Source organism: Juglans regia, chromosome 12, assembly GCF_001411555.2.
Source record: "Juglans regia cultivar Chandler chromosome 12, Walnut 2.0, whole genome shotgun sequence".
Lineage (NCBI taxonomy): Eukaryota > Viridiplantae > Streptophyta > Magnoliopsida > Fagales > Juglandaceae > Juglans > Juglans regia.
Genome location: NC_049912.1, coordinates 13,015,758 through 13,029,820, shown reverse-complemented (window position 1 = coordinate 13,029,820; position 14,063 = coordinate 13,015,758). Strand labels below are relative to the sequence as shown.

At 35.4% G+C, this 14,063-nt stretch overlaps 1 protein-coding gene and 1 long non-coding RNA gene across 3 annotated transcripts; one reads left to right on the top strand and one right to left on the bottom strand.

Annotated features, from left to right (window-relative positions):
* Nucleotides 1–3,371: 3,371 nt before the first annotated feature.
* On the bottom strand, nucleotides 3,372–7,400 carry LOC108992492. Of its 2 annotated transcripts, none has more exons than XR_004797814.1 (2): nucleotides 4,868–7,400; nucleotides 3,372–3,879 (listed from the first exon to the last, which is right to left on the bottom strand). It is a non-coding gene; the product is annotated as an uncharacterized LOC108992492 (long non-coding RNA). The 2 variants fall into 2 exon arrangements; XR_001996335.2 differs by having other exon boundaries at nucleotides 3,372–3,771.
* Nucleotides 7,401–7,447: 47 nt separating this feature from the next.
* On the top strand, nucleotides 7,448–9,923 carry LOC108992491 (classical arabinogalactan protein 9-like). The gene is made up of 3 exons (XM_018967083.2): nucleotides 7,448–8,009; nucleotides 8,379–8,504; nucleotides 9,167–9,923. Exons 1-3 carry the CDS (start codon nucleotides 7,517–7,519, stop codon nucleotides 9,178–9,180), a joined length of 633 nt encoding a protein of 210 aa, XP_018822628.2. The 5' UTR covers nucleotides 7,448–7,516; the 3' UTR covers nucleotides 9,181–9,923.
* Nucleotides 9,924–14,063: the final 4,140 nt, after the last annotated feature.

The window sequence follows — 14,063 nt, the reverse complement described above, 5'->3', positions numbered from 1 at the left end:
AATAAAAACTAAAATTAATATAATAATAAAGTTTACAACAACTTCATTAATATGGTTTTTTGTTGTATATTATAGTTCCTTTTACTTGACTTTCATTTTAAAAAATTTTAAGTCACAATAATTTATAAATAATATGATTTCTTTTATAGATCAGTAATAATTGTTTAAATTAACCATATTGCTGAAATTAAATGATGATATATACTTTGTTTGGGATCGGAGTTTACGAAGGAATGGAATAGAAAGGAATTGAGTAATTATATCATACGTTATATATAAGAGAATGATAAGATGATGATAAATAAAATATTATTTTCTTTAAATATATAAATAGTTTTAGAATGTGTTTTTGGTTTTTATTATTACTCATTTTTGTTTAATTATTATTATTATTATTATTATTATTATTTTACTTTTGCCTTATTGAGTATATATATTTTGTTAGAATATATAGTTGCATGCATTATATATATGTGAAAAAGGAAATATCAGAATAAAAGTTGTAATCTGAATTGGCATAATTAATTTATTAATTAATATTGGAGTTAATTAATAAAATTGTCATCGAAATAGAATTCGGTGAAAGAAAATTATGAGCAACTTCCCCAACTTCTTTCTCAACTGCTTTCATAATAATGTAGTAGTAGGGTGACACTACAGCTACAGCTGGCAGCGGAAGCTATTGCTAATTATTTTGATGTGTTTTATTTTTTTAACTTCTTTTGCATATATTTCTTTAGAGTAATGCTATAGAGAAGTCACTATAACAGTGTACACTTTGCACTCACTGCGTAGTTGCTTCTAGTTGATTGTTCCCAATACTCATTTGAAGAGATGTGTAGTCTAGATGATGTCATATCATGTGTATAAAATAGATGCTCTCAATAATAACTTCTATCTATATTTATTCATTTCTTTAATATTTTTTTTCACAAGATCAATAAAAAGATTTTCTTAATTACAAAGTAAATCAACAGTAACTACCGGCGGTAAAACTGGCATTATTCTTCGTAATAATATCTCAACTGCTTTCCAGCGAATTGAAGTCCATTCATAATTAATATCTCTGCTGCTTTCAAGCGAATGCTTTTGGAGTTAGAGCATTCATAATATATTTTTCGTTAAAAATATAAAGAAATACTTTTAAAAGTGCCCTCCATTATATTTTCTATTTTAAAAATATTTTTACATTCTATTACAGTAAACTTTTAGATGTAGATGACACTGTTCATCATTGTAAATATTTTTAATTAATTTATCTTCTCTCCTTTTGCTAAGTTTTTCATTTCTTCAACTCTCTTTATTCACATTATATAATTATTGAGAATGAATATTCTCATAATATTATTTTGAGAATATTTTCATTATATAATCTATTCTTTTTATTTTTTAAATTAATTTACATTTTGATTTAATTTATAAATTTAGATTAATTTAAAATAAGATATAATTATATGACATTATATATAGAGAGATATTACAAATATTAAAAGATATGAAGATATAATTAGTAATTAAAGAAAATATTTGAAATGAATAAAAAAGATTAAAAAGTATAATATTTAAATGATATAAAGAAAAAATAGATAAGCTGATATGTAGTATATTGTAAAAATTAATATATAAAATAAAAAAAATAAATTTTAGTGAATTATTTTAAAAGATAGAATGAAGAATCAATTAAGAGTACTCTTACAAATGGCCCATGCATTAGTCAAAGAGGGCGGCCACAAAATTCTTTGGAGAAAGCTAGTTTGCCCAACAATTGTTACCGCTCTATGACTGTTTGGGAAAAAAATTATTTTTTATTTAATGATTAAGAAAATAATTTTAAGTTTATTGATATATTTTTTTATTTTTTAAAATATTTAAATATATTAAAAGTAAAAAACAACTATGGTCAAGTAGAGAGGGCTAGCGACTCAAATTCTTCAGCAACTTCCTTTTTACCCATAGTGGTGGGCCGCTTCTCGAGTTCAGTCAATCAATCATTCAATTATTATTATTATTAGTATTATTATTCTATTTAATGGTATAAAAAACATTAATCTAACAAAAATATAATTAAATCAATAATCACTTAAAATACACTATATTATCATCTATAACATGACATAACAAAATTCAAATTATTCTTAGATCAAAATTAAGTTATTTTTTTATTATTTTTTGTTAGTACTGCAAAATACCATATAAAACAAATTTTTTATTAGAGCAAAGAGTAAAAAACAAATTTCAAAACTTCGATAACTATTTAGTCTCACGTAACAAATCTAAATTATTATTTTTTTAAGGAAAATTGTCATTATTCATTCGTCAGAGAAACTTACATGCATGACCGGATACATTCTGAGATGTTGTCATATCAAACATGACATCATAAATTAAAATAATTCATTTAGAGCTCTACTAATATACTATTTCCTTTCATGATTGATCTTATTTTCATTATTACTGAAACTCTCTACAGACAAACGTCCAAGAGATATCACTCTATCTAAATAGAGACTTAACTTCACATATCATAAAAAGAGAAGACTCAACCTCTACAGACAAACGTCTGAGAGATAAACTTATTTTTTTAATTTTAATTAACAATAAAGAAACCAAAAAGAAAAGGAAAATATTGTTTGAAAGCAAATCTAAACTATTGTTTAAAAGCAAAATATCATCTTAACAAATAATTCCACTCCCACTAACTTGAAGGTACGTTATGTACTCATCACTAAAGTTTCATATACTATTTATATTGGGAAGTTTTTTTTAGCCCAAATATGAATTTCCCAATAAATAATGTAATTTTTTCCCCATTCCCGATCTAGATTGCCATCTGCAATCATCTCAGCATGGCTAAAACTTACATCACTCACTTCATGTTCCAGTTTGCTTAGAGCCATAAGCATCCCTCCCGCATCAATATTCCTCTAAATATTCGTGTACGTCCACTCGAGACTTATGGCCAGAGATGGATCCACAAACAAATTATGCACCATTCACATTGAGTTTACCCCTATATATTAATCTATTCAAAATTTGGAATTTCATTTATTTTGACTTGCATTGAAAAAAATGTGTAACGTTGGTCTCATCTATGAAGCAAATTCGTAAAGTTATATACATATATATGTCCGACACTATTGAAGATGGCTTCCAATCTCGGTATATCTTTGAGGTGGTCAAAGCGACCCAAATAATAATTTGCAACCAAAAAGTCATATTTTCTATGGTTTTTGTCGCAAATACTATTTGCGGCGAAATAATTTTGCCGCTAGAAGCCTAGCAAAACTAAAAAAAAAAGATCTTAACAAATGAATATATAAGAAATTTCTTCTATATCCATTTGTAATTTTTTTTTTATAGGAAGCACGCGATAACAAATATCAAAAAATTAGAAACAATTTCTAATTAGTAATTACATAGAAACCAAGACATGACAATTACAAATAAACATCCCCAACTTGTGGGTTTTGGGGGGGTTGGGGTTGGGTAATATTTTCTCTACAAACATGCAATTACATCTAGCTTAAAGTTTGAAAAGCTTATTCTAGGAGAAGCAAACTTTTTTTCATGAAGAGCTCACGATTCCCGTGAAAAGAATGGTGCTCTATCTCCTAATCCTTTCTTTAAAGTTTCTGAAAAGACGGTATCTTCCTGAGTTAGGCAGATGCTTTTGACAAATATGGATCCAAGAAACTCTGATCTCTTAAACCACATATGTAGCTATGTTATCAAACTGGAAGGAAAGAAGCAAGAGGAGAGAGAATGGTTCGCCTGCACAAAAGGCACCCTACAAACATCATAACTAGTACAAAGCCTGGAGTGCAACTCCAATAGCTGCCACATTCTTTTGCAATGAACGCAGCATCCAGGGACTCTCAACTTGCAAACAGCAAAATCTTGTCAGAATCTCAAACCATATTTAGCATGCACATAGATGATGCTATATTATCTAATCACATATCTAATCACAAATTTATGCTATATTATTTGATCCCTAGAGTAGAATCATCATAATTAATTGCCCAATTCAACATGCTTTGCTCACTGCTACTTATAGAATGTGAATCATCCTCTACTAAACTGACTCCTCCATTCAAAGGATACCTAGCCTATTTTGTTCACACAATTTCATCCAAGATTGAATCCTCACCTTTTCAAAAATGCTCAAGTTAATATAACTATAAAAAAACTCATTGTTATGTTACATGTAAAAACCATTAAAAAAGAAAGCAAAATTCTGGCTATGCAGAACAAACTAAGATATTCTAATGCAAACATTTTTCCTAAAAATTCTTTTCTCCAGTGGGGGAATGGAGGAGGAAGCATCATCATATTCTTGAAAAGAGGTGCTCATGATCTTCAGAAAGTATGAAATGCTTTAAGAAAAAAAAAATCAGTAAATTGGGTCAGAGTTTACTAAAGCTTCTCAAAGCATCTTCCATTCTGATCAGAGTTTACTAAATGATATCCATAAACTTCCTTGATGATATATATGACAATCCACTTGTGTTAGAAGATGCAGGGGATAAAATGAGCAAAAAGGATACGCTTTAGTGATAGAAAACGTTTTCACTTATGTTAGAAGATCAATTATGTTAAGTTTTGGCCTAGTCTATGCCACCTAATCAGTTTAGAAAAGATCGGTTCCCATGCTTTGGTAATAACTCATAAGTATTTATCACGACCTCTAATGAAACCAGAAAACATAAAAAGTAGAAAAACTCAAACATAAGGTTAGAGATGCAGCATTGTTAGAAGAACAAGCACTCTAGAAGTTGGCAATAGATATAAATTACTGATGTTATCAAACTGGAAGGAAAGAAGCAAGAGGTGAGAGTTGTAATCATAGGATTATGGGAACACTGACCAGGGCAAAAAGCTTTGATGTTGTTGTTTTTGTAGAGGGTAGCATCCACTGGTACTTCATCCTGCTTTCTCTGTATTAAGGCAACCAGTCTCAAGGAAGAAGGTGATGCGCACTTAGCAGCAACATGTTCTCTGGATGCTCGGCAAATAACAGAATTACATTCCTCTGAAATATTCTCTGACAATCAACCAATTGCACCATGACACATGGCCTGAGTCTAGAAGATCCTTTGGAATATTCTCTGATATGTAATCATATGAATTGTATAGGTCTGCTGTGATATGGTATAGGTCTGCTGTGAGATGTGTATAAAAGAATGCGGAATTGCTTGTAAATGCAGAACTGTAACAAATGAAAAATAGAGTCTGAAATTTCAGTTCTCTCATTCTGGCATTCTATCAAATAGGTGTGCCTTTCTATTATTCTATATTTTCTATGTTTCTTTATGGTAATCAGAGCCTCTAAAAGACCATTGTCTAGTTCCTATCTCTGCGACTCACCATGACTACTTCACAAAACTCCAGTCTCACACATTCGTCTCATTCAACCACACCCAATGCTTCTATTGTTAATTCTTCTACTCATTTTGTTACTATTAAACGCACTCTTGAAAATTATTTGCTCTGGAAGGCACAGATTGTGCCCTTTCTTCGTGGTCATCAGCTCTATGGTCATGTTGATGGATCTATCCCAGCACCACCTTCGATGGTTGCTAATCAACCCAATCCTGCGTATACTTAGTGGTTACAGCAAGACCAACTCATTGTTTCTGCCATTAATGCTTCCTTGTCTGACTCGGTTTTAGCCCAGGTGTTATCTTGTACAACGTCCTCAGAGGTTTGGTCCACCTTACAAAGCCTTTTTGCTGCCCAGTCCATAGCTCACATCATGCAAACCCGCTATCAACTTGCCACTCTTAAGAAAGGGTCTTCCTCTATATCCGAATATTTCAACAAAGCCACAGCACTTGGTGCTACACTTGGTGCTGCAGGACAGCCATTACCCACCTCTGAATTTATTATTTACCTGTTAGCTGGTTTGGGCACAGACTATGAGTCCCTAGTGACCTCACTTACCACACGGCCTGACTCCCTCACAACACCCCAGGTTTACAGCTATTTGTTAAACCATGAGTCGAGACTCACTCATCAAACTAATAATCTACTTTCAGGGACTCAGTTGGCTGCCAATGCAACTACTACAAGGAATTTTCCTCCCACTCTGGTCGTGGCAAAAATTCTTTTAATCATGGGCGAAGAGGTCGTGGTTCTGGCAGGGGAGGAACTTCACAAAATCATTTTTCAAATCGATCTGATAATAGGCCTCTTTGCCTAGTTTGTCACAGATCTGGACACACAGCCCTAACTTGCTATTATCGCTTCAATCATTCATACCAAGCACCTCCACCACCATCTTTTACAGCTAACTATACAACCTTACCCAACTCTCCACCCTCACCAAATCTCTGGTTCCCCCGACACTGCAGCTACCCACCATTTTACCTCTGATTTTTCGAATCTCAGTTTGGACTCATCGGTTTATCAAGGCTTCGACCAAGTTAGCATCGGTGATGGTTCGACAGTTCCAATTCAACACACTGGGACCGGTCAACTCAACTCTTCTTCTGGCAACTTTCTCCTCTCTCAATTATTTCATGTCCCTTTAATCACTAAAAATATTCTGTCTGTTTGGCAATTTTGTTTGGATAATCTAGTTTTCTTTGAATTTCACTCCGATTGTTTTTTTGTGAAGGATTTACGCACCCAGGGTGTTCTTCTTTAGGGCAACGTTAGAAATGGTCTCTATGAGCTACCTACTGGTGTCATGGCTTCTTCTTTGCAGCATTCTTCTGTTTCTCCACCTCAAGCATAATTTGGTGCACGCACTTCACCCCAAACATGGCACAATCGTTTGGGCCATCCATCACCAAGGACCACGTCTCTCACCATCAACAATTTTTAGCTTCTAGTTTCTTCCAAGAAGGCTATGTCCATCTGTGACACCTGTCCCTTAGCCAAATCGCACTCCCTTCCTCATCCATCTAGTTCATCTAGGTGCTCCCATCCCTTTATGTTACTGTTTTTGGATGTATGGGGGTCGGCACCTGTGCCGTCCTCTGCTCGACGCAGATTCTATCTATCAATTACGGATGACTTTTCAAAATTTTTATGGATTTTTCCTCTTCAGTCTAAGTCAGATGTTACTGCTATTTTCTTAGCATTTTTGAATTATGTTAATAATTTCTTTTCATCAAAAGTGGCTTCTATACAGTCGGACTGGGGATAAGAGTTTCAGCCCCTTTACAAAATTCTCCAAACTCTTGGCATAAAATATAGAGTCACCTGTCCATATTCCCATCCTCAAAATGGGTCAACTGAAAGACGGCACCGGCACATTGTTGAAACCGGTCTTACCCTTTTAGCCCATGCTTCCGTTTCTAAAAAATATTGGGCTGAAGCTTTTCAAACGACAATTTTTCTTATCAATTGCAAGCCTATCCCAATTTTGCAAAATATCTCTCCCTTTCAGGCTATTTATAAAACTCCTCCAGATTATAATTTTATGTGTACTTTTGGTTGCTTATGTTGGCCTAATTTGAGTCCTTTTAATAAACATAAGTTAGACCTTTGGTCTAAATCTTGTGTTTTTATGGGCTATAGCCCGGACCACAAAGGCTATAATTGTCTTAATATTTCCACCGGTTGTGTCTACTTGTCCAGGGATGTTATCTTCAGGGAGGACATCTTTTCGTTTGCTGTGCACAACCCATTAGCATCATCTTCAGTTCCCTCTGTCACCAACAGACCACAACAGGCTCATCATTTTATCTTGCCTCAACCCCTCTCAACACCTAGGCCCATAAGTCCATCTCAATCGGCAATTCCAACTGCACTTAATGCACCTGTAGCCACTCCACAATCTGAGGCCCAATGTCCTAACTCTTCCTCTTTACCTCAGATAGCATCCAGCCCACACACTTCTTCTTCCACCTCCAGTTTTTCATCTTCCTCTTCTTCGACACATCCTCTGCAGCCGCCTCCTCAATCCCGCAGTGTCTCTCCATGTCTTCTTCCGCCATCCATACATCCCATGCAAACTCGTTCGAAAAACCAAATCCATCGACCTCTTCTCCATACAGACGGTACAATTCCTTGGCCCAAATCCAAATCTTCACTCCCTCCCTCAGTGTCTTCTTCAATACTCGTACCTGAGGAACCTAGTTCCTTTACTGAGGCATCTAAGTACTCCAAATGGAGGGAGGTGATGTCTATTGAATTTTAGGCCTTACTTTAGAACCAAACGTGGGACTTGGTTCCGTATTCTTCCTCTCACAACCTTGTCGGTTCAAAGTGGGTTGTAAAAACTAAATGTCATGCTGATGGTACCCTTGAGCGTCGCAAGGCACGTCTTGTGGCTAAAGGGTTTCATCAGCAAGAGGGTTTAGATTTCACTGAAACTTTTAGTCTGGTTGTAAAACCGGTAACCATTCGATTGATTATTTCCATTGCAGTCTGTTCAAAGTGGCCATTACACCAGTGGGATGTTCAGAATGCGTTTCTATATGGAGACCTAGAAGAAGCTGTCTTCATGAAGCAACCCCTCGGGTTTGTGAATCCAGACCATCCCCATCACTTGTGTAAGTTACGCAAGTCTATTTATGGTCTAAAACAGGCCCTAAGGGCCTGGTTTGCAAAGTTGAGTAATTAGCTTCTGACTTTAGGCTTTCAAGCCTCTAAGTCGGATTCTTCTCTTTTCACATATCGTACATCTGTTGATTCCATCTTTGTCTTAGTGTACGTAGATGATATTATTGTAACCGGTTCCAATTCCAGCTTTATTTCTGATTTGTTGGCTGCCTTGCGAGTTTTTTTCCCTGTCAAAGATTTAGGATCCTTGCATTATTTTTTAGGGATAGAAGTTACTCGTGATTCTAATGGTTTGTCTTTGTCCCAATCTAAATATATCTCTGATTTGCTGAAACGGACAAACATGCATAATGCTAAACCAGTGTCTACTCCTATGTCCACATCTGCAAAATTATCTGCTTTTGATGGGTCCTCATTTGAAGACCCTCATCTCTATCGCAGTATTGTTGGTAGCCTACAATATCTAACGTTTACTCGTCCAGATATTTCCTTTGCGGTGAACAAAGTCTGCCAATATATGCATTGTCCTAAAATATCTCACTGGCAAGCAGTAAAACGCATCCTTAGATATCTACGGTTGACAAACAATTTTGGTCTAAAATTTTCTGTTTCTTCTTCCTTTTCACTGTCTGCCTTCTCTGATGCTAACTAGGTTGGATGCCCTAATGATCGTAAGTCCACTGGAGGATTCTGTGTGTACTTTGGTTCTCATCTTATAGCCTGGGGATCCAAAAAACAACCAACCATTGCTCGTTCATCAACTGAGGCTGAATACAAAGCTGTGGCTAATACAACTTGTGAACTTCTTTGGCTACAATCTTTACTAAGTGAACTTGGCATTTTTTTATCAGATCCTCCCACTTTATGGTGTGATAATCTTGGTGCGACTTACCTGTCAATTAATCCTGTTTTACACTCTCGCACCAAGCATGTAGAACTTGATTATCACTTTGTACGTGACCGAGTAGCTGCTAAGGCTCTTAAAGTTGCATTTGTCTCCACTAAAGATCAAATAGCAGATATTTTTACTAAGCCATTATCCACTGCACTATACAACTTGTTACGATCAAGCCTCACCATTTCATTGGTGCTGCTTGACTCGAGGGAGGATATTAAGGCAATCAGTCTCAAGGAAGAAGGTGCTGCGCACTTAGCAGCAACATGTTCTCTGGATGCTCGGCAAATAACAGAATTACATTCCTCTGAAATATTCTCTGACAATCAACCAATTGCACCATGACACATGGCCTGAGTCTAGAAGATCCTTTGGAATATTCTTTGATATGTAATCATATGAATTGTATAGGTCTGCTGTGAGATGTGTATAAAAGAATGCGGAATTGCTTGTAAATGCATAACTGTAACAAATGAAAAACAGAGTCTGAAATTTCAGTTCTCTCATTCTGGCATTCTATCGAATACCCTGTGTACAAAGCTAGGCATATTCATGAAAATAAATTCTAAAATATGAACGTAAATAAATATCAAATCCATATTTAAAATGAAACAAAAGAAAATTAAAAATTACACTGCTCTCATAATGTAAAAATAGCTACAAGTCTATTACCGTTGAATTTTGTTATGGTTACAATTCTTTCCTTTCTTTGATTCCTTCCGTAACTTTGATTCATTTCAAAACTTCAATTCCTTCATTAAGATAAAGTTAAAATTTAAGTAAGAAAAATAAATATTTCAAAACTAATACAAATATAAGAATTAACACTATAAAATTGCAACTAACATAGATGTTTTCTTGCTCCAAATTCTCATTTCCTCCACCATACTTTCTACTACTCAATCAAATGAAGTTAGAGGTGAGGAGGCTTGAGTTAAGAGGAACTAAGAGGTAAAAGCATTAGAAATTAGAGTAAAACATTGAGGGCTTCAAATATGAAAACTGCTGCTGCAGATAGGATGATTTTGTTTTCTGTTTTGCTTCATTCTGAGCTCGAATATTTCATCCACTGGACTAGAATATATTGTATAGATGAGGGTTCTTGGAGTAAGAAAAGATTACATGTGAGAAGGAGAGGGAAAACAAAATGAGAAAATGTTACTGCTGCTGTCTCTTACAACTTTCTGCTGTTGTTGTGTGTTGCTGTTCCCCTCAGTTTCAGCTACTTAAGAGCTGGTTTTGGTCTGAGATTTTAAGGTCGTTTGGTAGTCCTAATGTCACATATTGAGGCTGAGTTGAAGAGATGAAATAAAAGCAAACTAAGGTGCACTGGAAGGACAGCCAAGAGCTTGTGTATTTTCTTGTTTTCAAACCTTCCCTCTTTCTAATACCGTACTAATTACACAAGCAAGGATTTAGAAGTGATCAAATGGAGATAAACAAGCTAGAGAGTCAACCAAACAGAAACTAGTAGGAAGGAATCAATTGCATAAATTTAGAGGAGGAAACGCATTGCTGAAAGAGTTTGCTGCTATGCTACAGTTTTGGACAGAATTAAAAGAGGGATCTTACCTGCTGCTTTGGTGGCTTCTATGGTGGTTGTGCTACCTTTTGAGGTGGTCTAGAATGAGGCAAGTTCAATAGCTACAAGAGGCTTGAGTTGAGTAGTTGAGGAAGAGGTGAAATAGGTTGTTAGTTCACTGCTGCAGATTTTACTGGTTTGGTGTAATCTATGGTTGTTCACGTTGGTTTAAGCTTGAGAAGGTGGCTCACAAACAAACACTGATTTCTAATGGTTTGACGTATAAAATGGAGGGGGTTTTAAACCTATTAAAAAGGGATTTAGATAAAGGGAATGATAGAGCTAAATCTATAGTAGAAGCTATAATAGAAACCGAATTGCCTAGACCAAAAACAGAGCGGAATTTTATTCTACCTAATCAAGTACTAGGTATTCCTCTATGTAACGACCGATCTTATATATTTAGGAATAAATTACAGATAAAATTCTTTTAATAAGTTTTAGCGAATTATCAGATGATTTTTTTTTTAAACCTAGAGTTAAGTCTCCATTATTATTATTATTATTTTATTTTATTTTTAGCTTTTATTTTTTTATTCCAAGCACGTGTGTTAGAGTCCAACACTATTCCTATTCTTATTTCCTCTTCATAATAAAACTCCTAGCTACTGGTTTTCGATTCTTTAAAATTCAAACACTCACAAAATCTAATCCACTTCCATGCACTACGTTCTTCTCCTTCTTCACTAGGTTTTCTTTGGTCTATATATAGAGCTAGGCTCATTACGTCCAACCGGAGCCAATTTCTTTCCAGCGTGAACAACCACACTTAGCCCCTTTAAACACAGCAAACTCATGTTATCCCCGCGCAAACCCAGACAACAAGCCCTCGTCGCTGCCCTCCACCACCGTCGCTCAGCCAAGCCTTCACTTGCGCCATCACCACCGACCACCATAGACTACATCGGACCACCCTCAGCCGCCAAGACACGCCGTAGCAGCCACAGACGCACCTCTGTTTTTGCACGTCCGAAACAGAGCATGCAGTCACCTCTTCCACGGTAGCCACCATAAGAGATGCCGAACCACCTCTCCCTTGACACAGAAAGTACCGACCAGCCTAACCCCGTCGAGCCCACTCCCTTCCGGTAAACCCACGACCGTCGCTAGCCTCCACTCTCTCTCAGTTGTTTTCGGTTTAGCAGAATTCTCTCTCTCTAAACTCTCTCTCTTTCTCTCACTGCATCGCACCACCATACTCAGTGGAGTCACTAGTTGCGCCGCCGTGACCCTTGTCGCCAGAACCGCCGTCGCAGTGGCCTTTTTCCTCCCTTGGTGAGCTCCTCCATCGCAGACCCAGCTCTCTCTCTCATACTCTTTTGTTTCTTTTCTTTTCCGTATAGCAATGTTTCGGGTTCTGAAGGAACCCTTAAATTCGTCATGGGCCGTTGGGCCCTAGGCCCTTTTGGTGCGTGCGATGGGCTTTTGTTGATGGTTTCATGTAGTATTGTTTTATGGGCCAGGTTTTGACCTTTACAAATTTATAATGATGTTTTGTTGGATTTGTATTTTTTAAAAATTGGATTTGGCTTAGTTGTGGGCTGAGCTTGAGATTAATTAGATTTGTGTCATGGTGATAGAGTTGTATTTTAAGCTCGACAGATAAAATTATATAGAATTGATGTCAATAGCATAGAGTCAATGTGATTTTAGAGTTATGAAGGATCAAAGTTTATGGAAAATATAGATTAAGTTGGAATTTCTAGTTTAATTAAGAGGTATGTCTTTTAGTAGAAATTTACGTAAGCTATGTGTCTATCTTATAGGAAATCAGTCGCGCCCAGAAATATTGGATTAGCGCTACGAGGTAAGTAGCATGATCATATCCTTATGCGTATGTACAGTGAGCTGTTTGTCTTTTTATAAAAGATATTATGCATGTATGCCCTTTATTGGAAACTCCTTTTTACGTACCCAAAACATGATAAAATTATGAAAAAGTCATGATTTTATGTGAAAGATTATTCATGAAATTATTTATGAAATGCATGATTTTATGGGAAGATTATTCATAAAATTATTTATAAAATGCATGATTTTATGTGAAAGATTATTCATAAAATTATTTAAGAAATGCATGATTTTATGAAAGAGTTATTTCGTAAAATATTTATGAAAAAATCATGATTTTAGGCGATGAAACATGTATCACGGCGTTTATGAAAGAATGCGATTTCGTTTGAAATCTATGATACGAGATGACAAGTATGTATGTGATTTCTTTTAAATCTATGATATGATATGTATGTGATTTCTTTTGAAATCTATGAAATGACAAGTATGCAAGTATGATTTGATCAAATATGTAACGGCCTATGTTATGATATGAAAACGGTACCTATGTTATGGGCATATTGCATTGCCAGGTCGTGCATGCTGGTAGTGCACCCAGTATTGTCTTCCTTATGTACGGATTCCACAACCCGCGGCCATGGGTGGAATCGGAATCTATTTAGATTCGCTAACCCTAACTCACGGGGGTCAACAGTGGGTAACGGCCTATGATTAGTGAAAGATAAGTTAATGTTCATGCTCATGTTATTTATGAATGTATTTATGAATATGCACGCTTTTCAAGAAACCTTATGTTTATTATATTTACTGTATGATGTGTTGCTTATTGAGTATTCGACTCATTTTAGTTTGTTTTCATGTTTTTAAACTCCTCCAAGTGATGACATTTATGAAGATGAGACTGCAGGACAGAACTTGACTCTGGGAGGCAAGACTGAGGCCTAGACAGATTTTGCTATGACTATTTCTATGGTTTAAAGTTTAAATAAATTATTTTAATAAGCACATGAGACTTCTTTATTTTTAATAAATGCTTCCGCAAACTTTATTTTGGATTTTCAGTATTTATTGAAGTTTGTTATTTTATGGAATTCTTTCGTATATGGCGAGTTGTTAAAAAGGAAAAGTTTTTATATTTAAGTTTAGTAGTAGCACACTGGTTCCTCGAAAATTCTAAAATGTCTTTTCGGGAACGAGGTGTTACACTCTACTTATACACTCAAGTGTTTTTTAATGATGTTGTAAAATTAAAAGTGTTAAAACAATACATGTAAAAAA